This window comes from Topomyia yanbarensis, chromosome 1 (assembly GCF_030247195.1).
Source record: "Topomyia yanbarensis strain Yona2022 chromosome 1, ASM3024719v1, whole genome shotgun sequence".
Lineage (NCBI taxonomy): Eukaryota > Metazoa > Arthropoda > Insecta > Diptera > Culicidae > Topomyia > Topomyia yanbarensis.
Genome location: NC_080670.1, coordinates 44,785,757 through 44,813,515, shown reverse-complemented (window position 1 = coordinate 44,813,515; position 27,759 = coordinate 44,785,757). Strand labels below are relative to the sequence as shown.

At 37.9% G+C, this 27,759-nt stretch overlaps 1 protein-coding gene across 2 annotated transcripts in view; it reads left to right on the top strand.

Moving 5' to 3' along the window:
• The window catches only part of LOC131677490 (fibroblast growth factor receptor homolog 1-like), a 124,821-nt gene that overhangs the window by 70,746 nt on the left and 26,316 nt on the right, over window positions 1-27,759 (top strand). For both annotated transcript variants that reach the window (XM_058957328.1, XM_058957329.1), the window contains exon 3: window positions 2,326-2,452. In XM_058957328.1, the coding sequence (XP_058813311.1) occupies window positions 2,326-2,452 (127 nt within the window). The remainder of the gene's footprint in view (window positions 1-2,325; window positions 2,453-27,759) is intronic.

The following is a 27,759-nucleotide window of genomic DNA, read 5'->3' as shown; positions in this document are numbered from 1 at the left end:
TCTATCTCTCTCTCTGTTTCTCTATATTGATCTCAATGGAAGCGTAGGTATAGCGTGCCATAGACGTTAAGGTGGGGCAGACAGAGTGGTGGTGGAATGAGCATTACTGCCAATTTGCAGTGAAAAGTGGATCTGATGTTTGCCCGGAGGGCAACTAGGAATAGTTGAGCAGGAAGTGGAATGGATCCGGACGGAGATGTTTTATTGACAACCAATGGAATTCGAGATGCCTGCAGCGAAACAAAGTAACACTGCAAGTTGAGAAGTTGCGAAATGCTTCTAGCTAGTTGGTCTGAATTTTCTGTTTAACGATAGGTTTTAATTTTAGATTATTATAACAGAATGGGAATTTGGGGAAAGTTAGATTTGGCGTGTCGATGGTAGCTCAACACACTAGCGTCCTCTATAAATAAATAGCGGAATTCAGTTTATTCACCTCATGAATTATATCCATTTGAAAAACCTGGGTATCTTCAAAGAATTTTCCTGGTACAAAAATGTGATGTTTTCAATCAAGTTTTACTGTAGCTGTTAAAAACTTGTTCTCATAATTAACTCATCAGCGTCTCATAATAGAAATAAAACTCACAAAATGTTGGTTTAATTAAATTTTCCTCTCAGTGATGTCCCTTGTTACAATCGTTTTGTTACGGCGGTTAGAGCAGCTGTTTGCATACTGCAAGTACACACAGTAATGAGTACGTTCTGAAGCTTTCTCATCAAAAATTATGACAGACACAACTGTTGACAGGGTCGGCATGTGTATAGAAAACTTCGCACATGCTAGCCATTGCCATTCGGCACCGAGAGCCGAGAGTCGGACTGATGGGACTAACCGGCCGTTCGTTCGCTCAGGAAACGACGGTAAAATTTTATAATTATTTCTAAATTGCTTTTATAGACACGGAACGGTGGCGAACTCCCTGACACGACACGACACGATACGATACGTACCATATACCGCCACCCCGGGAGTCAAAGAACCGGTAGGACAATTTTCTATCAAGCTCGCCGGTTCAGCTAAGCAGCTTCACCTACCTACTGCGCTAGTGCCTTCAACCGTCAGCAACATGTCTAGCTGTCGCGATACCAAACATGATTGCTGCAAATGTTTACGATGCGTAATATTTAATTAAATCCAAAAATGATCCATCTACATCGAGTGTACCGATTTCTAGTTCCAGAGGGACCTAATCAAAAAAGAAAGGAAAGCATCACGTGATCAACATAACGATCGTTATGCGTTTCTACATGTGCTCGCTGAAAACTGTAAACATCGCGAGGATTTCTGCGTGCTAGCATCTGTCATAACATCAGACAAACATCCTGGATGATGGCCGCAATAGAACTCTGCCTAAAATCTGTCGCTGCTCCTATCCTGAAAAGTACCGTATCAAATGATAATTTTATGAACTTCATTAGTCTGCTTTTTTCAGGGCAATAAAAATCTCGTGGTAGATTTAATATCTGCACCGTTGCACTTTTCCCATATTTTTAGTTTTCGGTTTCTTCTCTTTTCGGTTTCCCTCCTTGTTCAGCACCCGCTTCCTGATGCAGTACGGAACCGTCGGTAACGGCCGCGGTCCACTGGCGACGACGTAACCAACTTTGCCTTGGCAGCCAAGCTGACAAAATCTCTGCCGAGTGGAAAAGCATAGCGAAAGGGAAAACACTTCCCCCAATTTTTCATTCCGAATGAAAAAGAATCCGGCTGAAACAAAAGGCATAAGGTTTCATATTTTACAATCCCCCTTACAAACCGGTGCGTCAGTAGGATGTCGAGTTCTCGTATTGCTGTTTCAATTTTGTCGAGATTTGTGCTCCGAAGGTGATGTATAGAATGAGACAAGTCACATGTGTGTGTTGTTTCTGCGGGTGGGCCTCGCGCGATATCCTCTCAACCCCTTCTGACTTTTCCTATAACGAAAGCAGTTTGAAACAACCTGACAGATGACGAATATGTCGGGACGGGACTGACTTGTTCCGCTCGGACGATCGTGCTGGTGTGAACATAATGAAAACAAATTTAATAAACCCGACACTTCGATGACGATCTTCTGTTGGAACTGAACAAGAAAAGAAAAGTTCGGTGGCGACTCGTTGTGTAATCACTAATTATAATTATGTAACGATGTAGACCCTTTCGTAAATATTTTTCATCGTAGTTTTATTTATTGAGAGATTTAAGTTGTGTGGTTCCTAAGTATGGAGTTTTTATTCTCATTTTCTATGCTTAATTTTCATTTAAATTTAAATAAACAAACACAGCAATCAAAGTCACATAACCAAACCTAACCTAGCGATTTTTCACGCGATCAATTTCAGGAAACAAAAGGCTTGTAAAGGAAACAGTTCCCCTCAACTCTAAACTGCTGATCAAGTGTAACTTCGACACGCCGATCTGGTACAAAAATGGCAAAGCTATTCCTACCGACAACAGGAGAGCGAAATCGTAAGTATATTACTATTTTTTATTAATATTTTATTAGTGTGCTTCTCACGGCCTTTCGCCTTTCTTGACGTAGAATAGACATGCAAGGTTTAGACCAATGTTTGAGTGCTTAATATACAGAGAAAAACGCATTGTTATACCTGTGTGTGAATAGTTGTTCCTCATAGAACTGACCTGTAAGCTAGAGCAAACTTTCCCAAAAAACCTTCTCCTTCGGCAGAAATATCCAAGTCAAAAAGGGCAAGTTGCTGGCTAATGGGGGGCTATTTGCCAACACGGATGCGCTAATTGCTCTTCAATTTGCCAGCAAATTGCTGGCAATTGGAGGGCTATTTCAAATGCAACATTTGGGCGATTTGTCGCCGTCATTTTTTTGCCGCCAAACCCGCCCTTAAATCGCCCCCAAATCGCCCACGGAATGCGCCATCTAATCGCCCTTAATTGCCTAATATGAAAATTAAAAATAATACTTATTCATTAACTACTCACATATACTTACCAGTATACTAGGTAATCACCACCAACTTATAGGAAGAATCAAAGGTGAAATTGGTATTGCACACCAAAACTTATCACAATCTGACGTTCATTAAGACTTTAGGTCAGAGATCTTGTTCTACTATACTTACACACGATTCCACAATTTTCTACATTCGTTGGCTAAATGAAGTGCACTAGACAAACAAAATACAAGCGAGAACACACCAATTGTTTAAAAAACAATTTTAAGCTTAAGCCATGTTTGAAAAACGCAAAAAACAAGTCCATTACAGCCGCCAGAAAATTTGACTAAGTATTGAAATTGCCTTTAAATCGCAATCGCAAATTGCATTTGTTCCTAGGGGCAATTAGCACAGGCGAGTTGAGTCAAACGTCAAACTTTTTAAATCGCCTGACCATGTTTGTCCGCATTTTTTTGACAGGGCTTGTTGCATTTGTTCACTAAACCGAACCAACTTTCAATTTCACTTGTTCTCATCAGCCTAACAGAATTCATTTTCTTGCGGATATAACATATACATATACATATTGAAAACTTTACTTGTATGTCAGTAATTGTTCGTGGCTCCAGGGACTACAGAGTGAGCTGAAAATGGAACAACCTGTCTAGGACGTCGGAATAAAGTACAACACGTTTGAAAACATTCCTTAGTAAAGTCTTAGACCAACAGACATAACACTATGAGGAAAATCTTTCAAACAATATCGATCTGCCATTTTTTTCAGAACACTAGCTCCACCTTTTATACACGGTTCCAAACACTTATTTGCTAGTGGGTTACCCCTCAGGTTTGGGACCAATATTCCACTAGTGGCCTATCCTCCTCATGCTTGTTGATATGTCAGTGGCGCCATCAAGGCAAGACGGATACAGGTGTGCACATTTTTTCTGTGTGTGAGTGCGGTTGTCATTTTTCTTTGATGAAGCCGAAAAAACAAGAGGATATGAAGAAGAAAAGCACAAACAGTTGACGTAGCGGGCCCTTCTATTGCCATAAGTTTTGTTTCGATTGGGTCATAGTTAATTTAATCGGTTTTTTTTCGAGGTAAAAAGTGTCCATAAGTGTTCTAATCGATAGATCCGAAGTGAAGCTCGGCCTTTTCTCACTTTTCATCGTGCGCCAAAGAATCAGGATGCTCGTTCGGATGTTGATGTTTACTTCAAGGGCCCCGGCTGCCATGCTTAATTTTGCAAGTGTAATACTAATACACTCAAAAGTGTCATATGGTCCTACCTTTCTCTCCATCTTGCCATCAACGCATACTCTCGCTCCCCCTGTACACAGTGGGACAAGCCTAATCTTAAGTGCACATATGAAGGTTACGCGATATTTTCGCTAGTACAGAGACATTTTTGCCAGATTTTAGGTGATTTGAACGTAAAATGAATTTTTGACAGCTGTTTGAAGGGAATAACTCGTGTTTTTGCATAATTTGATTATAGGAGCTACATCCGGTTATTTTCGTTGTTCGAAGAAAGGGTTGATTTTATGCATTGCACTACTTTATCAAAATTATCCATGTGATTAAAGTACATCGTAAAATCACCAAAAATAAGTCACTTGTTGATTTGATTCTTGTTTAGATAACTGTTTGTCACGAACTTTCACTGAATTCGCGTTTTAGTTTCGCGAAAACTTGCGATAAGCAGTCAAAATTTAAAAAAAACTGAATGGATCCGCATTACTGATATCAAATTTGACTAATCACTTTATAGCCAGAATAATGACACGAATACATGCACAACTTTCCAATTGCATCGATAGCATGATCTACTAGCGACTTGCTAGTGATGAAGAGAGATGATCTTAGTGGAAAGTATGGTTTTTGAGATGGTAAAGTTATTCAGAGTGTTTAAATTCAGTAAAAATTTTCAACAAATTGAAATATGCCATTAAATGTTTCTGGGACTAATTCTTAATAATTTACGCAGTAACTGTCAAGTTGAGTGAACACAAGTTGAGTTCTAGTCATTTTGTAAAACAATTTTGATCAGAATTTGTTTAATACTGATTTATCTTAAGAATAACGGATATTACCCAAAAAATAAGACCATTTTTGAATGAACTATATATATGCGAAAAGGGGTTTTGATTTATTTTTATGTAAGATATGAAATAAGCAACCTAAGTAACTCTAAACACACCTGCGAAAAAAAAATCAAAATTAAAGAAAATGTAGTTTTCATATCAAGTAACTCACTAATGAGTTTAACGTTCCAAAATTAGTCGAACACATCTTATTTGATCCGTAAAAACTAAATTATCATTTTTGAAGCACCATAATGAGATGTAAATCAATTTGTTTCAACATGGAAAATAAATTCAGCTTACCATAATTACTATTGAAAAAAATAATCATTATGAAAGAAAAAATGCTTACTTTTGAGCTACACTAATAAGTAGTAAAATTCTCGACAAACATATGATTACGACCTAAAAGCCAACTGTCAAAATCCACTTTGAATGGAAATTCCAGACAAACCATTACTAGTCGAACACAGTTCACAACAGTTTATGAAAGAGAAAACTTTTCTCTTTTGTTTACTACCAACATCTGTGATTGGCGTGTAATGGTTTGTCCAGAATTTCCATTTAAAGTGGATTTTGACAGTTGGCTTTTAGGCCGTAATCATATGTTTGTCGAGAATTAGTTTCTAATATTTTAACAACTAAAAAAAGAATTCAACCTACAAAAATTTCCCTAAACAAATTTTTGAACCTTCGCAACAAACTAATTATTTTTGAGCCACCTTAATATATAATGAAGATTTTTTGAACAAGTGTTAATATCAAAAACGATTTAGCACACATTTTTTTATTTCGATTATAGATTTTTTAACCTTAAGGTCATTCGCCTCTTCGGGTTAGAAAAATCTCTTATGAAAAATTTCTAACCATATGTGCGGGGTCGGGACTCGAACCCAGGTGCGCTGCGTACAAGGTAATCGATTTACCAACTACGCTACGCCCACCCCACACTAAAATTATTCATAAATCATTCATAAACAAATATTTTTTGAACAATTTCGATAAAATAGATATTTTCGAGACACCCTAATAAATAGTAAATGTTTATTTTTATTGTTTTAATATCAAAACGAATTCAGCGTACAAAAATTACATTAAACCGTCCTATTTGAACCGATACGGCAAAGTTTTGACTTCAGTCCACCTTTTGTTCTAAGTCGTGCCACTGTGCTGTGCAGTCTTGAACCAGGGCTGGGGAGGGAGCAGGGGTGTATGCTTATTGTTGAGTAGGTGTAAAAGATACATTCGATGAAAGTGATAAAGCATTACATTGGTATACCTTGTTTAATTTTAGTTTCATAAAATGAGATGTATTGTTATGGTAGTTGGAAAGAAAACAAAACGATTAAAAGGTTGAAATATACTGACAGAATTGGCAAGCGTGGTAATATGGCCTCATAGTTACAGACCGTTGTTCGAGTTCGAGACTGCCTTGCTCAAGAATAACAAATGCTACTGAGCTTCTTTGTCCTCGCCAGAATGAAATTCGCTGTTCTTTATGATGTGAGGTTGTTTGTTTTCGTAAACGATGCGCTCTGTTGATTTCCTAAATATTTCTTAAAGTACTAGTTTCATTTACTCGTTGGCTGAAGACAGAACGTTGCTACTTTGAAAGTTTATTACAGTCGTGATTCACGGTTGGTCATTTTTTATCTGGACCGGATTTTTTAGTTGCGCCTCCGCTAGTTGGATCATTGCCCTACTAAAGGCATTTGAATACCAAGATCTTATGTCACGTTTACTAGGATAATAACTTCGAAAATGATTAGAGAAGCGAACAGTTGCATTTCCAGTACTAACGTCTCAACCAATCACATCCGTTCATTGGGCAGAGCCTGTGTCCCAATCAGCGACTCACGACTGTACTAAAGTACTTCCGAACAAAATTTGGAAACAATTAGTTGTTGTCAATTTTGACCATTGTTCGTTTTAATTTTTGTATACGATTCGAAGAGTATTGAAACTTATCCCGAAGAGTATGTATTGTACTAAATTTGTTCAATAGTTTTTAAACAACGAGGTTTACAGTAGTAGGAGCTTACATTGTTCCGCATAATATTGTTCTTAACTTCATGTGTGTAAGTAGTATGTTTCTGATGTGACCAAGTAAAACTGACAAAGTTTACTTCCAACTCCGGAAAAGCCAAATTCTCTCTTTAAATAAGCATTCCACTTCGCTATCAAATGGCTAAATATTGGTGACCATTGGAATCGGTAGATAGTGGAATTGCTGTAGAAATAGAAATAACGGTTCTTTGTTATTTTGTTTCCTTTTTGTACATTTTTTTTGAATAGGTAGATTGCGGAACACATTTTGTGTACTTGTTGAATGCGACCAGCTCAAGAAAATTTATAAAGTGATCTGAGCTATGTACATTTAAAAAATGGTAACACTCAACTATTTGTATTTAAAAACAATAGCTTCCAAATTAGCAATAGGAATACGCTAGTATTGATATACTGATAAAGGTTATTGCCCGTGAATTGATCAAAATCCCGGGAGATCGCATTTGGCCTTTTAGAGATTTTATGGTCGTGCTATGGCCATCATCAAGCTGAAACGTAAGCAAAGTGGACGCATTTCTCAAAGCATCAGTTGAAGCTATCACTATCTATGCAGTAGGTAGTAGCAACGATATTTTACCTTTGCAATGTAGATAAAGGGACACTGTGTTTGCGTTGCTGGTCGCAACGAAGTATTCTAGCTTCTGTTCTGAGCGAGATGCGAAGGTAGACGAAGGAAGTTATTTATTACATTTTTTTGACTCTGCATAGAGCCGTAGTTCTTTTATACAGTGAAAATATGTAAAAAAATAAAAAAAAATGAAAAACGAATATCGGCACATGCCCATCAGATTCCGTGCACGCCTCTTGTTACGGCACGATGGAACCTTTTTTGGCAGCAGGGAAACATTTTTTCCTCACCAAATGCAAATTTTGAGTCGTTCACTTTCCTCTCATTGTCGTACGCGTGCATGTCGTCATCGTTAATGCTGTATTGGTATTAGCTTCCTTGCAAACGGCTGTTCCGGCTGTTGATTTGATGGTATCGGATGCTGCATTTTCAGTTGTCACTGTTGTTTGAACAGCGCCTACAATAGTGACAACAGCCTATGGATCAGGTAAGGAATGCATAAATGACGTAGCATTCTTTGAGTAATTTTTAACACTCCCCTCCCCCATCGTAGCATTTCGTCACAAACCTCAAAATACCCCCCCCCCCTGGTAATTACGTAGCTTGACGGTAACTTCCCCTGTCACCGTAATTTTTTTTTTGAAAAAATGAAAAAACGATGTTAGTTATTCCCCTTTAAAAAAGCTACGTAGCCTGGCATGACCCCCTACCTCCCCTTCGTCACACATCATCACAAAATGCAAAACTCCCCCCTCCCCCATATAATTCTACGTCATTTATGGATGATCCCTAATGGTGTGTTATATATGATTTCTGTGTATCAGTTTTCCTTACCGGTTTTTGCGCATTGTTTTCTGTAATGAATCATCTGATCTATCATTTATAGGCACAAATCATTGTACAGATAGAACAAGATTGTGAGTACCTAGGAAGTAATTTTTCCTAAAGTAAAGTATTCCATTTTTTCGATATGGTTGTAATGCATGATTGTATAGTGGTATTTTGATTTTATCATCGTCAATATACACGGCGATCTTGATTCGAACGTCGTGTAATTTAACTTCGCGTATAGGATATTTGGCAAAAGAAATCTTTTTGTCTAGACCAATTTGGTGAACGATATCAATTCCGTGTCTTTATTATGATTAGTCTAGATCATTGTTTTTCAACCGGGGGTGAATTCACCCCAGGGGTACGTCAGATTATGATTTTTTCCGGGCATATTTTGACTTATCATCCTAATATTTCCATCGAATTATTGTCTCTATATTATAGAGTCAATAATTCGATGGAAATATTTGGATAAAAAGTTGAAATTTACCCGACAAAAGTCATAATCTGACGTACCCCTGGGGGTGAATTCACCCCGGTTGAAAAACATTGGTCTAGATAACTTCTGTGAGCCCAATGCGGACATATTTAAAATTAGCGACCACCATATTCTACCAAAACTAGACTTATTTCTTTTGAGATTTACTCACCTCAACGTGTCACCACGGTGAGAATAAAAGTACGTAATGTTTTCTTTTATTCTTTAGGCAATGCCCACTAAATGGAAGTAAGTTCATTCGCTTCTCGCGGGTGCGGGTAGAAGTAGCCAGTAGATTGAGTGTTAGGGTGCCAGTCATTTTTGCAGCGAAGGACGCCCATAAAAAAATCGATCAAGGTACAAAAATGCGAAATTGGTCGTGTTTATGCCCCAAAGCGATTGAAGTTTTATAGGCGGTGGTCAGCTATTTTCGTCCGCGTCCCTTGTCACTGATTGTTATAACGTGATTCATCAGCAGTGCTATCTTTGAAAATGAACCACCTCGGTTATGCAACTAGTTTTTTTCCGATCCCATTTTAATGCAAATAATTAAGCAGTCTTCATTTCGTTATATTCTGAATTGCACATATTTTGTCGCATGTAATTTTAAATGTTCTTTGATTGGATGGGATTGTAAGGGAACACATATCCGCTGATTGATGCCAATTGAGCTGACATTTCTTTAGACTGAGCAAACTAATTTCTTTGTTTGTTTAGTGTTTATTTGATCAACCAAAAAAAATAATCCAATGGGTATTTAATGCGCGTGGGGAATACGCATGGTCTTGTCTGTGTGAATGACTTTTCGATTATGTATGAGTGTTGAGAATCAACAATTCGCAAGAAGAATGCAAAACCAGTTACCATGTTCCAACCTTAAAATGTGTCTTAGATAGCATACCACCGCGCGCGAATAATTATAACATAAGAATCAATCGTCCACGAAGAAAGAAGCCAATACATAATTGTCATTAATATTAATACCAAAACTTGATCTACCATTTGATTCAATTAAACTTATGCAACACATCCGACTGTCGGCTTTCCGGAGCTGAAATTGCTTTTTTTACAAACCGAGCATTTCAAAATTAATTCAACAAACGATAAACGACAGCCGGCTGCCCTGAGTAATAAACATATGATAACACTACTGAGAGTTGCATAGATCGTATCACTCATCAGGTGAATCCAGATTTGTGTAACTCTTTACCTCATCCTACTAACAAAAACTCATTCCAGTGGCAAACGTGGAGATGCAGAGGTATACACGGTCTCCATTGTTGATTTGTTACACTAACATTCCTTCCCTTCCCCGATGACTGTAAGGTCGTTGCCGGTGCCGTTATTGGCATTTCAAGATATAGAACTCTCGCAACGTGCACATTGAGGATGGTTAGCTACTCTCTGGGGCCCCATTCGTTGATCTCCTATGCAATTTCGCTTGTTCTGGTCAACCACGGAGTAGCAACTAGGAATTGTACGGTCATCATGCTCATGCTCATAACTGTCTAAAAAATTGTGTACCAAATACGATACCAAAAAATTAGATCTTCCACCAACATTGCGATTTCACCTAATTTGGGTAGCCCACTTGAGAAATTTTAACTCTATAGCACTAAAGTATTCCCATTTCAAGATTGAGCTTAGTTGCAGATAGACCTGTGCGCCGCCGCGCCACGCCGCCGCCGCCGGTAATTTTTAACGCACGCCGACGCCGAACGGTAGATCGGCGGCGCGCCGCCGATGCATTTTTCCCGCGCCGACAATTCGCGAACTCTAAAATTGTTGACTCATAATTTTATCCACAAATCTAGGAACATTGTCTATGGACCGAATATACGACGTTAACTGATTCATGATTTATCACATCTTGATCATTATTTGGTATTAGTGGTCGTCAATTGGATTACAAAATTAAAATAATCTTGATATTTTCTCGAAAACCATTACACGACACTCGTTATATAATTCAAAGCTCCATTCTTGCTTCGTCAACTGGTTATGATTGTCAGCATATAAGTTTCAATTCACCATTCGTGTGCGTGAAATGGTCCACAAATTAAAAAAAAAACTTCCACTTTCAAGATATATGTGCCTGAAATTTACGATTATGTGCCTGATCCTAACATTTGTACGTAATCAATTTCACTGGAACACAGTGTATTATTCATTGATTTTTTAACCGGTTCTTAATTCCTAATATGCTACACACGATTCACCAGTCGAGCTTATTATACTTACATAATCTTATTATACTTACGCAAACAATTACAAGGAACTCAGACTATTATTCATGGACTATTCGCTCTGCTTTTTAGTTTTGAAATGTCTATGTGAGCTATTATGTACAACTGCTAGCAACCAGTCTCTTAGGCACGAGCATTAGATACAAAGACATTACTAGGACCTATAACCCTGTTATTCCTTTGTTAAAATTCAGAGAAATGAACGGAATTAAATGAAACAGCGCTGAGCAAAGTACATTACCTAACCACAATTCATGTCCGTGAAATAATTTAGAAAACTATAAGACACGTGACTCTGTGTAAAAAATCCAACGGTAAGCTCGAGACAAAAATATCACGATAACACGACGAGAATTTACGAAAATCGTTGCACGTCGTTCAATTCTTGACTGTTTTAGTCAATAAAATTAATACAAATCAATGTTTCATCGAGTTATGAATTAGAATCATAAAAATATTAAACATATTCAGACACAACCACCTACTAAACATTTGAGTATGATGTCATCTTTTTTTTGCGTGAACTAGTTTTGTGAAAACACAAAAATTATTTTCAACGCGAGGTTTATTTATAATTGATTGAATCGTGACCTATTTAAAATTTTTTTTTCTCGAAGAATAGTTGAGCAAAGTGATCTTGACTTTTCGCGACGCTGGTTCACAGATGTGGCGATGCAGAGGGTAAGATTTCTAGTCTCATAAATTATTCATCGTGTGATCTAGCCCCACTCAAGAAAGATTTTCAGTGTCAGTTGCACCAGCCCGGTATCACAGACAAATAAGACGAAACACGAGATGAATTTTCATTACTCGTAGAAAAAAACGGTCGATTTCAATTACAAAGCGATGGCGTTAGTGAAGAGATTTTGACACAGAGCTAAATGCGTTACTTAGTTTCCGCACCCACCCGAAAACGTTACGGTCTTTTTAATCTCATGCAAACCAAAACAAACAATATGGGCCGGAAATATGAAATTCATTCTTGTCGAAGTGCCCAAGGTGGGAGTTGTTCACAACCTGTTCTTAAGTTACAACACGATGCCGATCGGTGAGTAAGCACATAACAGGATGTTAGTAATTTAATTGATTCGGTGTATCGAATGTATGCAATGGATTAGAATTTGTTGGGCCCCGGAACTGCTGGAGAAATTGGCTGGGTGCAGGTGCTACGAAAACTAGAGCTACGCTTAGACCATTTTCAATCAGACTTGTTTAGTGATCAGTTTTAACCTAACAGGAGCTAACACGTGAAGTCGTGATGATTATGATTGATAGTAACTGATTTCGTCAGGGTGTAGATCTGTATGATTCCAGCACATCGAGCATACTTTGCACTCAAGATAGAAGCAGATCGTACGTTGTAAGAAAATGTAGTGCCAGGGAATCGTATTCCTTATCATCGTGGCGATTTTGTACTTACAAGAAGTAAAAGTAAACACCAGCCTGCAAAATGAAGTAATGTGTCTTCCTTGAAAGGTGTCCTTACACGATCATTAAAAGAGACATTTCTGCGCAGTAATGCCAATAATAACGCCTCGTGTTAGGGTATCTGGTATCTGCGGGATTCTAAAAGAGCGACGGTAAACAGCCCAAGGACAACTTGACAGATAGTGCTTGTTTCATATATGCACCACCGATTTGATGGTGGCGCTAGTATGCCTTCTCTGTATGAGTACCACGAGCAACGAAACGAAAAAGTTTCAAGAGAAAAGCGTGTTTCGTTACGTGTGTTATTAACGCCGTCAATGCGGCTAGAACAACATTTAGAAAAAGCTTATTCTAAAATATGAATAAAGAAAACTATTATTAGTGAATAAATTTATCCCTAACTGAAAACCGTCAGCAAAGTTACATAAATCTTATTATTATCGTTGTTTTTAACAACCGGCTCTCTTCCTTCCTAAACATGTTTTGGTTTTCTTGTTGTGTGAAGTTTGAAATCGTTAAATCATTGGTGCCTTTTTCCTCGAGAAATGTAAATGAAAAACATTTTGGCCAATGAAAGTACATCACCACCAAGCTTAACAATTCGTTTTGAATAGAATTTGTGTTTTTATCAGAATTCTAGCAGCAAAAAGAAATGGTAGAAATGCTTAAATTGATTATTTTCCGCAGATATGGAAAATAATAAACGGGATGCGCCTTTTTCAAATTTTGCTCCATTCGAGCCGCCATGACATCATCAAATCACACCAAAATTTGCTTAGGAATTCAATATATGGGAGCTGTACCCGGGCTTATGGTAGAGATGACTAAACAGAAATAAAAAACAATGAAACGACAACAACAATTAATTTCCTCAAACAAAACAAAAACTGTTTTACCGTTGCTTAATTTCACAAATATAGAACAATAAATAATTATTCATTGTCATTGAAATACAGTCGTTATTCTGCATTCTTCAAATTTGTCCATTGCAATCATTATTTCATGCGAAGTCGTAGTATGCGACATCGACAATTTTTCTATTTCGTTCTTCTAATTTTACAACTGTAAAAATAGTTCCACCTTTAATTTATTATCTTGCATTTGGCAAGCAGGGTGGGCACTATTGGAGCTTCAGTTGAAAAAAAAATTGATATGGTTGCGAGAATTACATTTTGTGCAATGTGTTCAACAGATGTCACTAGTACATCGTGGGCGATGATTTTTTTAGATTTTCTTTAAGCTGTAACGTTTGTTTGTATGTGCTGTGAAGTCTGTTACAATAGAAACCGAAAATTTGGGGAAACAATTGTACTGTGAAGAATTTTTTTTAGTTAACTAGGCGTCAATATTCGTCACGCCGACACACGCCGGCGCGCCGCCGCCGATAGGGTCTAACGGCGTGACGCCGCCAACGCCGCCGCCGCCGGCCAAAAATGTCGCTTACGCCGCCGCCGATTAAAAATGCATCGGCGCACACCTCTAGTTGCAGAAGTGTAATTACAAACATGGCAAACAGAGTGTTCAGTTTCTTTGGTTGATTGCTGAAGGCAACTAATTGTGTTATTTATTTAAAAGTTAAATAAATCTCTTGTTCGGTTCGTATTTGAAATTGTTGTGCGGAGTGATTCTGTTGACTCTCGGAGTTGCTTGCTGTTCTCTGGATCTGAACAATTTGGCTATTTCCTCTGTTCGGGTCACCTTATCAGCAGACACATCAATATCAAAATATAATACATATAATCATAAGTAATTCCCATTACGTTAATCGACAGCTATTGTCTACTTCATCACCACTGTTGAAAAGCCAGCGGAAACAAACCATTATTCGAACGACGTTTCCATCAATTTAAGTGTCAATATTTCCATCAGCTCCTAGTTCCAATACCTTCAGCTTTGAATGGGAGATCCACGCGTCAATGATTACTACTCACTACAGTTTCCAAGCAATAAATCGCAATTTTATCGTTACGAACGGTTGATCTTTTCCGTTTTCCCCTTTCAATACCAACACAGGCTGGGAGTTCAAAACGACACAACCTCTTGAACCTCTCCCGAGCTAGCTTCGTTATTTGCCGGAATCCCTCAAAACATCAAAACAATTCGTTCACATCCGATGGTTCCGATGGTCGTACAGAATCGTGTGTTCTGCTGAGCCGGGAGGAAGGGAAATGTTTTCCAAGAAGAGGCACGTGGATCGCGGGATATTTCCTTCTGCAATATATGTTTATTTTTCTATCATCCAATAAAAGTATGTGTAGTAGGCTGTTGTTTTTCCACTTTCCACCGTGCTACTTATGACTACTATGTATGCGAGAGCACAGTAGGCAGTAAGCTAAGCAGATGTTTTCTCGAGCATAATTGAAACTGACTCAACCTTCGGTGGACTGAACTGCTCAAGGTTTTGTTGGGAGGAAATGGACGAGTCGTAGACGGTGTTTTGCGAAATACATCGGTACAGAAAAATACCAATACCAAGTAAGTGAATGAATTATCGGAGCAATATGAAGTGCAGCTTTCCCTTCGTTGATCCTTTCGAATCAATCCAGAATCGATCTTTATCATTAGTTGCGGTGTAGATATTTCACCATGTGTAGAAAAAAAACATTTCCTCACAAGTCCTCCCCGAATTCAGTACTGGTTTTTCTTCTACTTTGTTGTTTTAGAATTTGTAAACATTTCGAAAAGTATTATGCCTCTTTTATTTTTAGCTTGGCAGCGCAACAGATTCCGAGACTTATTTTTACCGCACCGCACAGTTACGGGGGAGTAATTTCATGGATCTGTTGAAATTGCACGCTGCGTGAAATAGGTACCCTTTTGACAGCTGAAATGTACTTAACCACACTTTTCTATCTAGGTAATAAGATCTGTAGTATTTTCCCAACGAGATCCTATTCGAAAAAAAACAACGAATTCGCGGGTGAACCAACGGAATGGCTTAAATCCACTGCTGCCACTCAAACTAAACGAAACAAGGAGGAACGAAATTATCGGAATTAAACGACTTTTAAATATTCTAGAGCTGTTTTGCATTCCAATGACATCAAACTGACGTTCGATGGTCCCTGTTTTGAGGTTTTCATATGTGGCCAAAACAAATGCTGCAACCGAACCACATAATCGTTTGTAACAATCAAATTAACTTTCGGTTAAACATTCAGCTCACTTCAGCGGTCGGAATGTTTGACAGGCCGATTATCTGCGCCGCGCAACCGCACCGCAACTACGTCAAATCGAGCGTGACAATGTTGAAACGATAAATTAACATGCTCTTAACGTACTATATACTGCTATCTCGCCCCCTCGTGTCTTGTAAGTGGGAATGTTGTACCCCCTTTGTGCTGTGGCTACCGAAAAACAATACCAATCGAGATTTATGTCACAAACGCAAGTCTGCTTCAGGGTCCTATATGGGGGCAGCAGTGGATTTAAAACATGACCGCAACGTGCGCCAGTTTGACAGTTTTGAACTTTGTAAACAAACGGGCGTCTGTGCAGTTCGCAAGACATAGTTTAGCTTCCTGCCTGACAGACACTGGCTTTAGTTGTTTTTGTTGTTGTTATACACTATTGCGGTTGCTTGCTGCAGGTCTAGACAGCTGCCGAGATTCATTGCCTGCAAGCATGCGGTAGTGGTAATTGCTTTTAATGGATTACAAATTGATGGTTGCTGACTGCAGTAAAATGCATTCTTCGCAAAGAGGTTAGCAACTCGCAGCTCAGCAGCAGAAAGAACGACATACATTAGCATTCGGTTCTCGCTGTGTAATTAACTGCTTCACGTGCTGATGCATTGGAACCGGGATTGCCTAGTCGTTCGATAACTATTGATGTGGTTCTTTTTTCCGACGGATTTTTAGGCATAAACTGCGTGTTTATTTGGGTTTTCGATAAAATTAAACATTTTTTTTGATAATTTTCTCGATGGAAAAATAACAAGAGCACGCGAGGTAACATGTAAACATTGGGTACATCTGGTATCGTTCTAGGTTTGTTTTATGATTTACAGTCGAATCTAAGCTAATGGCATGTGTTGGACACGTGAAAGGTTGGATGGTTTTTCTAATTTGTTTAAATTCGACGGTGGAGCTCAGAGTGCGTCAGTGCAGTGTAGAGAACGCATGCAATTGGGTCATTGAATGAAAAATAAAAGCTATGTTTTATTACACGCATCGATTTTCTAAATGTAACAATATATAGTCGTGATTCGCTGGATAAACAACTCCATATCTCCAACAAACGAATTTGATTTTATCGTTGGATTGGAACAGGTTGGAATAACTGACAGATATCAGAAACTGGCCCAAGGGTATGTAGTATAGGGTTACCAACCGTCCTTATTTTAAAGGACATGTCCTTATTTTCGAGGTTATTGGAAAGCGTCCTTATTGTACTTCAAATGTCCTTAATTTTAGTCTTAAACCTTGGCATATACAGGGTGGTTCAACATGAAGTTTTTTAACAGGGCATTTTCCAGTAGTTAACGGGTACTAACTGCAAACTGTCGTGCTATTGTAGTTTAGTATTGTTTGCCATTTCATAATGGAACGACTTACACTGGTTCACCATCTTCAAATTATTCAACTATATTTCGAAAATCAGCGATCTATGGGAAATGTGTTTAGTGCACTCCGTCTATAATATGGTCGACATAATCGGCCAACTGACTCAACTATTCACCATACAACCAAAAAGTAGTAGTTCTCGTTATTGGATGATTAGCGAACAAATCGACCACATCCAGAACGAAGTGAAGAAAACATAGCGGCGGTAACATCCCCAAGCATTGGAAACCAACATTACCAACTCGAATCCGTCATCAAAATTTGGACCAGTAGAATGGACTACCTGAAGCTCCAACATGGTCAACATTTAAAAGAAATTGTTTTCAAACTATAAATGGCAAAAAAATGTTCTTTTGATTGACAAATAAACAATTCACAATTTACTGCATTTTTCAATTTTTTTACTAGATTAAAAAAAACATCATGACGAATCACCCTGTATTAAATTATTCAGATATACTTTATTCCAAAAGAATCAATTTCAATTTCTTCCAGCGTTTTTTTTTGGTAATGCATACTCTCTGCGACTCATGGCAACCAAAATTTGTTTTACTCAGAAGTAACCAAAATTTGTTGGATAGCTCAATATGAGGTTTGGCCAAAGTTCGGTATTGGCACTATACTATTCTAATTTTTCTCGATTGAGATACAACGTCCCAGTTCAACCGCTGGAAAATTAGCCAGAATTTCGACTGTTTTTTTCAGAATTCTGGATCAAGTGACATAACTGGCAAAACATTTGGCAGAGATGTCCTTAATTTGCTCTCAGTCTATTTGGTAACCCTAATGTAGTAGTGCCCAGTAAGTCCAGCCGAGAAATAAGTCGGAATTGTGGCTGGTTCTAGTTCGTATTGCGGCTCCAGTGACTTCGGTTCGATTCTAATTAGAATCGGTTGTTTCTCTGAAGCCTAACTAACTAACTAGAGGCATCCAGAATTGCGGCTCATTTTGCGGCGGAGCTTAACGTCAGTAGCTATCGAGGAGAATCCGCAACACAAAACACCAGACTTAACTTTAAGTTGGTTCGTGTACCAATTGCATAAATTCGGGAGTTTACCCCAATTTAGCTCCTTAGGAAGTAGAAGCATGAATACTAACCGCTGTATACTGTTGAAGCATCCGTCTCTGAAAATGCTACAAATATTCGCGAAAAAACAATCGAACCGAAGCCCCGAACGACAAATAGCGGTCAAAATCCGACCCACAAGCTCTACGACTAGGTGCTAGTGAAGCTCAATTTATAAATGCGAAAGCTCATCTCGAAGCTCAAATTTTCAAGCCGATTCAAGTTTGTTTTCGCGAAAAAAAACTTCTGGTTTGGCAAGATAAACCGAAGATAAAAATAATGGGGATGAGTGATCGATACTCTGAAGAAGTCTTCATTGACTTATTGAAGAGTCAGAATGAGGGTATTCCGTTTGAATATGTTAAAGTTGTTGCCAATTTCCAAAATCCACGCTTCAAATATAACAAATACAATGTTATAATTGAAGTTGATAAGGACACTTATAGCAGCCTGATGTCAGCCCGTGCGGTAAACATTGGTTGGGATAGGTGTTCTGTTTTTGAGGCCTTTAACGTGCTGCGCTGCTTCAACTGTGGAGAATATGGTCATAAGAGCACGGGATGCGTGAATAAAGAAACATGCTCCAGATGTAATGGAGCACATAGAACATCTGAATGCTCGTCAACGGATTTTAAATGCGTTAATTGTATTAAAAAGAATAATGAACGTAAAATGAATTTGGACGTAAATCATGCGGCATTTAGTAAGCAGTGTTCAGTATATCGGAGACTGCTAGAATTGAAAAAAAGCAACGTTTGGTCAAGTGAATAGCAACTAACAAACGAGAGGTTGTCTGAAACATTGTATTTAAATATAGCTGGGTTATCTACAAACTTTGTCGCAATGCGACATCTTATAGAAAACAAACGTCCATTGTTGGTTTTAATATCAGAAACACATATTGTTGATGCTGATGCATTTGATCAGTATAGCATTCCGGGTTATAAAGTTGCTTTTTGCCTATCTCATTCCAGACATACCGGTGGAGTTGCTATTTACGCCAAAGAATCGATTAAATTCAACGTTCGGTTAAACGAAGCAGTTGATAATAATTGGTTCTTGGGTATATCAGTTGAAAGAGGCATGCAGATGGGAAATTTTGCAGTAGTATACCATTCTCCTAGTTCAAGCGATCGACGGTTTTTAGAAATTTTAGAAAACTGGTGGGAGAATTTCGTTGACTTAAGTAAACTTAATGTAATTTCGGGCGATTTCAATATTGATTGGCTCAATGATCAAAATTCGAATCAGTTGAAGCAGTTGGCAGAGTTTTTCAATGTCAAGCAAACGGTTAGTGAGTTTACAAGAATTTCCAGACACAGTAGAACATTGATAGATCACGTTTATTCCAATTTTGATGGGGTTCATTCGTATATAGAGGCCGATTGTAAAATTTCAGACCATGAGACAATTTCAATTTTACTGGAGAATGAACCTAACCGTGAAGAGGATAAAGTTAAAATCAAGTGCTGGAAAAGATATTCGAAACAAGCTATGTCTCAACTGGTTTCGAGAAGCATGGATTTTACGGAATTGAATGGAAATTTGGATAACAAGGCAGCTGTTCTAACTAACGTGTTAAAAGAGTGTACAAATAGTTTAGTTTCTCATAAGTTTGTTAATTCAAATAACTCGAACAGCTGGTACTCTTTAGATCTTTTGCGCCTTAAACGTAAAAGGGATAAAAAGTACAAGAAATTTTGCAGAACTAATAGTGAACGTCTTTGGAATGGGTACACACACGCGCGAAATATTTATTCACGGGCCTTAAAGAAGACCAAATGTGAATATATTCAAAGGAAGATCGATCAACATCAAAACAACAGCAAAGAGTTATGGAAAATCCTAAAGAATTTAATTAAACCTAAACCTAGTTCCTCGCAGTCCATAACTTTTAACGGGATAGAAGAACAATCTGAAGAAATAATAGCTGAAAAATTGAACAGTTATTTCGTTAACAGTGTCCAACTGATCAATCAAAGTATTGAGCTGGTCAGTGAACCTGTGGAAATAACACAGCCGATTAATACTAACTGTAGATTTGACGGATTTCACCCAATCACTTTTGAACAATTGAAAGATATTTGTTTTTCTTTGGGAAAATCGGCTGGTATCGATAATGTCAATGCAAAAGTGATACAGGATTGCTTTCATGTCATCGGACACGATCTGCTGGATCTTGTAAATGAATCGCTACAAACTGGGCACGTGCCGACAGTTTGGAAGGAGTCACTTGTGATTCCTATTCCCAAAGTTACTGGGACGGATAAAGCCGAAGAGTACCGCCCCATTAACATGTTGCACACATTAGAGAAAATTTTAGAACTTGTTGTTAAGGGCCAGCTGATGAGTTATTTGAATAATAATAATTTGCTAATTCCGGAGCAATCGGGATACCGAGAGGGACACTCTTGCGAAACCGCTTTGAATCTAGTGTTAGCAAAATGGAAAGAGAAAATCGAGGTTAAAGAGACTATATTTGCTGTATTTTTGGATCTGAAACGCGCTTTTGAGACAATTTCGAGACCTTTACTTTTGAAAACTTTAGAGCGATTTGGTATCGGAGGGATAGCACATAAGTGGTTTGAAAACTATCTATGTGATAGAACTCAGAAAACTAGTTTTAACGATTTTGTATCTAGTCCTCTCGACAATCCTCTTGGAGTGCCGCAAGGTAGTGTCTTGGGTCCTATTTTATTTATTATGTATATAAATGACATTAGGCGAGTTTTACGATTCTGTGACTTAAATTTGTTTGCTGACGACACTGTTCTGTTCATTGCAGCTAAGGATATAGATGAAGCCGTGGCGCATTTGAACGAAGATTTGCATTCCCTTGCTCGTTGGTTAAAATTTAAACAATTAAAGTTAAATGTTGCTAAAACTAAATATATGATTATCTCTTCGGCTAATACTAGGCCTGACGTTAACGTTGAAATAAATGGTGAGACTATTGATCGCGTTAGTGAATTAAAATATCTTGGAATAATCATTGATGATAAGTTAACCTTTAAGTCTCACATCGACAATGTCATCAAAAAGATTGCTAAAAAGTATGGTATATTGTGTCGTCTGAAGAATGATTTAACAATTAGTAGTAAAATTTTATTATATAAATCTATTGTTTCACCACATATTGACTTCTGCCCGTCCATTTTGTTTCTTGCCAATCAAACACAAATATTGAGGTTACAGCGATTGCAAAATAGAATCATGCGATTAATTTTAAAATGTAACAGATACACTTCCTCTAGTTTCATGCTAAGCGCATTACAATGGCTCTCTGTGAAGCAAAGAATTTATTACTTAACGATGGTGTTCATTTTTAAAATTATTAATGGAATGCTACCTCGATATTTGTGTGATCGAATTGAAAGAGGAAGTGATGTGCATAGGTACAACACTAGAAACGCGTCTGATGCAAGAACACCTAACTTTTTATTTAGTAGATCACAGAACTCCTTGTTGTACAAAGGAATAAGTTTTTTCAATTCGATGCCTAGACATATTAAACGTGCGGCAACATTAGCGGAGTTCAAAACACTATGTATTTCACACGTAAAATCTGCTTTGTAGACAGATTTTTTGAATTTTTATATTTTGGAGTTATTTGAATAACTATGTAATACCACGAAGATTGTATTTTTTTTTCTCTTCTATTTGCATTTAGTCACACTAAGTTATTATATTCGCTATGATGATGATGGATTTTTGTTAATTGTTTATTATAGTTTTTAAAAATAATGAGATGTCTACAGAAGTCTGAGCCACGCGCGCGATAAACAGATAGAGACTAACTTGAAATCGAACATGGTGACCAGTACTAAGAGCTCATCGGGTTGAATTGAAGCTTTTAGACTTTTGTTGTGATCAGGGTCTGATTTGAAGATGGAGTTGCTTTGCTGGCTTTGCTCGACAATAGAGTTAATCTCGGTTATTGCTGTCATAGCGGCAATAACGGAGTTGGTTCGTTGAGTGGGGGGCTTGATGATTTCTTCTGATAAAACAAGATATCGGGTTCAATTCCTGATCAATCCAGGGTATTCCCGGAAAGGAATATCCCTGGATTGCCTTGGGTTAGTGGTACGCAACTTTCAATAAAGGGGCCTGATGTGGATGATATAACTCGATTAGACTCTGCACTGCCACTAGGCTCGTCACTTCTCACCTTAGCAGGTGGTAGTACCGATGTCTTGGTCAGGCGGGAGGAGTCTTACAGAGAATTATCAGAAATGGAAGCTATTGGGTTCAATTCCCGATTCTATCAAGTATCTTCCCGGAATGGAAATTTTCTTGATGGACCCTGGTTGTTGATGGAATATTGGAAATATATCTGGTTACGTTCTTTTGAAGGAAAGGCTATGTCTGTAAATTGAACCAGTCCGTTTTTTTTGTTAACTGGTCTTGTCATGATTTAAAATATTAATTATCTTCTAGATAACTCGTTCAGCTCACACCTTTGTGGGGGTATGAGGTGGGACCATCATCATCATCATCAAGGGATCTATTCCTGTGTCTAGAAAATCAGCGTTTTTGTGACGGATAAGAAAGCGTTAAAATGGGGTTCCAATATAAACCGATTTTATCCTTAATTATACCTCATGATGGTCTAGTTACGTTTCGGCGAGATGCGGCTCATTGTAAAAGAGTGGGATCCACCAAATTATTTCCCGTTTCGTGATATAGACAATAAATGTGCGATAATGAAGATTAAGGCAACAGTCACCAGTGCCACGTTGGTCGGATTAAGAATTAGTGTAATCAGCTAACCAAGGTCGTGACTAAGAAAGGCGTGCGCCGGCTGATACGAGTCATCAACAAAAATGAATTCTTTCTGTTTATTCTATGGAAAATATGTTATTGTCTTTGTCCCATACTTAATTTTTCGATTGCATAAAAGGGATTTGAAAGGCCCCATGAAATAAATTTTAAAAACTCAAATGAAATGTATAACCGGAAACACGAATAAAATGAATGAAAATAAAAAACTATAGAATTTAATCGAATGAAATAAAGGAATTTATTAAATCAAATAAATAATTATTAATAATAAAATTGGATATTTGCTAAATTTGATGAATAAAATGGTTAAAGCTGAATGAATAAAATTAAGTCAGGGTTTTTAGTGTTTCGGATTCTCTTTGTCAGTAGCTAACAGCTGACTGAGTCGCTAGCTAGACGCTCAATCCAAAATAGGTTTCCTTTGTTTATTTTCATTCATTCATTAAATTCATTTTACCACCATGTTATTTGACACAATTTTATCAACGATTTGTTCAGAACAATAATTGTTTTATGCTATATTTATCTTTAGTGGAGAAGATTTAGGTAAAACCAATTTTTTCTCCACAAAAACACATTTGCGTGTAAAAGGCACAAAACCTATTACTAAATTAGTTATTGGAGAGGCGTTTCGAGTTCCCCTTATAAGAATCCGACACTAACTTAGTGACAGTATTAAGCGAAAACACTATTTGTGTTTCTGAGCAATCTCCTAGACCTGCGTGCTGTTCCGCAAGAAAAGGGGTTCTGTTTAAGCTGCTGAGAATAAATTAAATCGAAACTCCTAAATTCATTGTCAAAGAAGGCCGACAATGTTAAACAAGGGTGTCTTTACTTTTTCGTAGAAAATCATTATTTAAGGGTTGAACAGTTTTGGAGTAATTGAAGTAACGAGACGTGTGAGTTTGTTTACATTGTGTTTAAGTTTTTTCGCTCCAGTAGAAGTTTAATTTATTATTGTGTCATTAGTCTGTGTTATACCTGCCGTTTAATTCCAATTGCTTGACGGGCATTCTTTTTCGAGAGGTATGCTGCTCACCAATGAAATTGTTGTGAAAAAATGCTTTCGCTTTGTGAAAACTTTGAATGCATACTGGGAAATTGCGAACGTGCGACCTGTGTGCCATTCCCCACAAAAAATACGCGCTCACTTCGCCATCTATACGCGAGTAGTGGAAAGTGTTCCCCACACTTCAACTTTAAAAATTAAAAAAAAACTGGACATAGGGCGGATTGAAAGCAATAATGAATTATAGTCGCAAGTCATGCGACTTACAGCCTTATGGTTAGAGTGTGGCCATGAGGAAGAAGAGGACACATGACGTATCCAAACTAGCATGAAATTTGACGTCTTTCTATTGTGTATATGTCAAATTTCATGCTCGTTTGGATACGTCATGTGTCTTCTTCTTCCTCATGGCCACACTCTAACTCTCTAATGCGACTTCCCGTTAAGTTTCAAGAAACCTATGACAAGTGAACGCTTGGTTGTATGCATAGGAAAAATGTGTTCAGCTTTGCCACCGGTTTATCCATATCAAACCTTTTCAAAACTCTTAAAGAAGAATCTCAGATGATTTATTAGATCGATTAATATTATGCAAAATAATTGCTGGAAAAACTATCGACCTAGCTAAATGGTGCTTTTGAAAAAGTGGCTGCGATTTTTTGTCAAATTCCCACACTGTGCTGGAGTATGCAGCACGCATAAACTGGTGATACAGCAGTATTTAATTTTTTTACGCATACTATCAAACGTTCAATTCTTACACATGCTTAAAGCACGCATAAACTGGTGATACAGCAGTACGCATACTATCAAACGTTCAAACGTTCAATTCTTATACATGCTTAAAGAAAGTTTCTTGAGCCTTAATGGGGCTAAGAAAATTGTATGTCGCGGCCATTGCAGATCGGTTTTCCACCGCACTACACCAGTTGTATAGTTTACCAAGTAGGTATCGCACAATACCACTCAGAAACTATTACGTCAGTCTTAACCATGCGTATAAACGAGCCAATCAACATTGTTTTTTCGAATATTCAGCGTATTCCTAAGTGGCATTCTACACATTTCTGTAAATATGTGAACGAGTAGCGCAAGGAGTCTGGACTGCCGTCGTCTATGACTCGCAATGTGTAAACAACTGCCCTATCATGAAACATGTGCACTTTGTTCGGAAAAAAATCGCGAATGTTGTCACAGATGAGGCATTAACTATTGCGCAAATCGAACTCGCTGCTAACAGAGCTCCACTTGTAGCCCAAGCTTTGGGCGCTATCGATGTCGATGCAATGATGATTACCAGAGCTTCCTCTCGGTTTAAGTCATTTTATGATCCGGGACCCAACGGGTTCCCTTCCGTTATCCTGAAAAGGTATATTGAAGCTTTGATTAATCCGCTTCTACACATCTTTCGAGCATCTATTGCTAAAGGAGTTTTTCCATATTACTGAAAATACGTGAGCATGTTCCCAGATCATAAAAAGGGTAATAAGCGAGACGTCAATAATTACCGTGGAATAACTTTGTTGAATGCTGTCTCGGAGTTGTTCGAGCTGGTCATTATGGAACCTTTTTAGGCTCGATCAACACGGTTTTATGTCTGGACGGTCAATTGCGTCTAACCTGCTTGGTTTAACAACCACCATAACAAAGAGTATGAAACGTCGTGCTCTAATCGACGTTATTTACACTGACTTATCTGCCGCTTTCGATCACGATATCCCAATCACAAAAATGTAGAGATTTAGAATAAATTGTAGTATTTTACAGTGGTTTCGATCCTACCTCACAGACCAAGAGATAGCGGTTGTCATAGGAGATTGTCTGGCCCTCACCTTCACTTCTACGTCAGGAATACCTCAAGAAAGCCACTTGGGACCGTTGATGTTTCTGTTATACTTCAACGATTTACATCTAGTTCTGAAGACTCCATGATTGTCCTTCGCGGATGATCTCAAGATTTTTGGTTTAATTAATTCAATTGAAGATTGTAGATTTCTCCAACAGCTGCTTCAAGTCTGGATTCTCAACTTACGTTTAAACAACACGTCTCCTATGCAGCAGGTAAAGCGTCTCGAACACTGGGATGCACCTTCGGGACAGCCACAATTTTCACATTTTTTTGTCTCAAATTGCTCTACTGTTCTTATCGCGATCAATTCTAAAATGTTGCTCTGACGTGTGGAGCCCAAACTACAATAACGGCATTGAGAGAATTTAAACCGCACAGCGTCGATTATTACGTTTCGCACTCCGTCGATTGTCGTGGAGAGATCCTGTCCGACTACTAAGGGAGTACCGGAGTGGGAAATGAGCATAAAAAGTAATACAATAAACCAGCATCACTTGACACGTTGCGCAACATACTAAATGTTGTAGAGTATGTCGTGAGTAAAAAGAGCAAGAATGCAACAAGTACAACACATTTTTATCAGTGATATAGAGACCCATGAATAGTCTTCTTTCATAAATGCAATATTCTCGATAACATAGTTTCATTCATCAGATCTGATAAGCGTTATTTTATAATGTTTCTATTCAACAAATCAGTAAAATACTCACCTATTGCAATTTTTCAACTATTCAGAAATACCCCAGCATGCTTCTGATTTTATGAAATATGAATTGAATTGCTTGCAAAAAGTATGTCGTTATGTTATTTAGGGATCAATATTGTGATGATGGCGCCCTATCAGTGCTGGCTCCTAGGTAAACCACTGGTTATACAAACCGAGTGTTATATGTATGCAACGAACAGGCTAGATTCATCGATTTTGTAGAGTCGCTTTATTATACAATGTTCATCTGCTACATAGTATATTATAACAGAACCCAAATAATCCGCCAATGTATGAACTACTCCAGTAGCGATTCTAAGTAAATCATGATTGCTAGCAGGAAAAACAATTAGGTATGGTGTATCGGTCAGATAAATAGTTGATCTACCAAATTTGGAACAATCACGGAGATAAAGCAAAGCTTTGATTCACCACTTTCATTGTGGAACTCCAATCTTCTCCTGACAATCCTATTTGTACTAAAAACACATAGCGATTTCGCCTCGTGGCAATATGAGACCATTTTTCCTTGATACCATCAGACCAGGAAGCGTTTAGCACCCAAACGTCTTCTAAGTGTCCTAGTAAGTATATTGATACACTGCCTATAATCGCAAGTCAGTCCCATGTAGATAGGGGATCTCGTAAAACATGGGACTGTCTTGCGATTATAGGCAGTGTATCGATATACAATGCCTATAAATAACTCATCGAATATAGACCATTTCATTTCCGAAGACCATGTGCCCACTTTTCAGTTTGCTTAGGTTAGCTTAGGTATACTGCCCGTAGTTTCACTTCGTGATTGACCGAATGAGTAAACATGCTCAATGAACCAACAGTCATGTGCCCACTTTTCAGTTTGATCCAAAAATTTGCAACGAAGAGAAGATGCATTTGTGTAAAAAGAAAAAAAAAACTTTGGAAAACTTTGCATTCATCATGAATGATTTATGTTCATATTGATTTGAAGCTATCAAATCTCCATAATTCTTCAGAGATTTTACGTATTCAGATCGCTAGGAATATGCTAATACAGAACAATCTTCAAACAAAATGTTGCTGACAATAAACGCCTAAATGTATATTCAGCACATGTTGCGCTAATGTTGCGTGCGCGTGAGAAATGCAATAAGCTTGCACTTAGTTTGGCCAATGGTTGTACGGAAATATGCAAATGT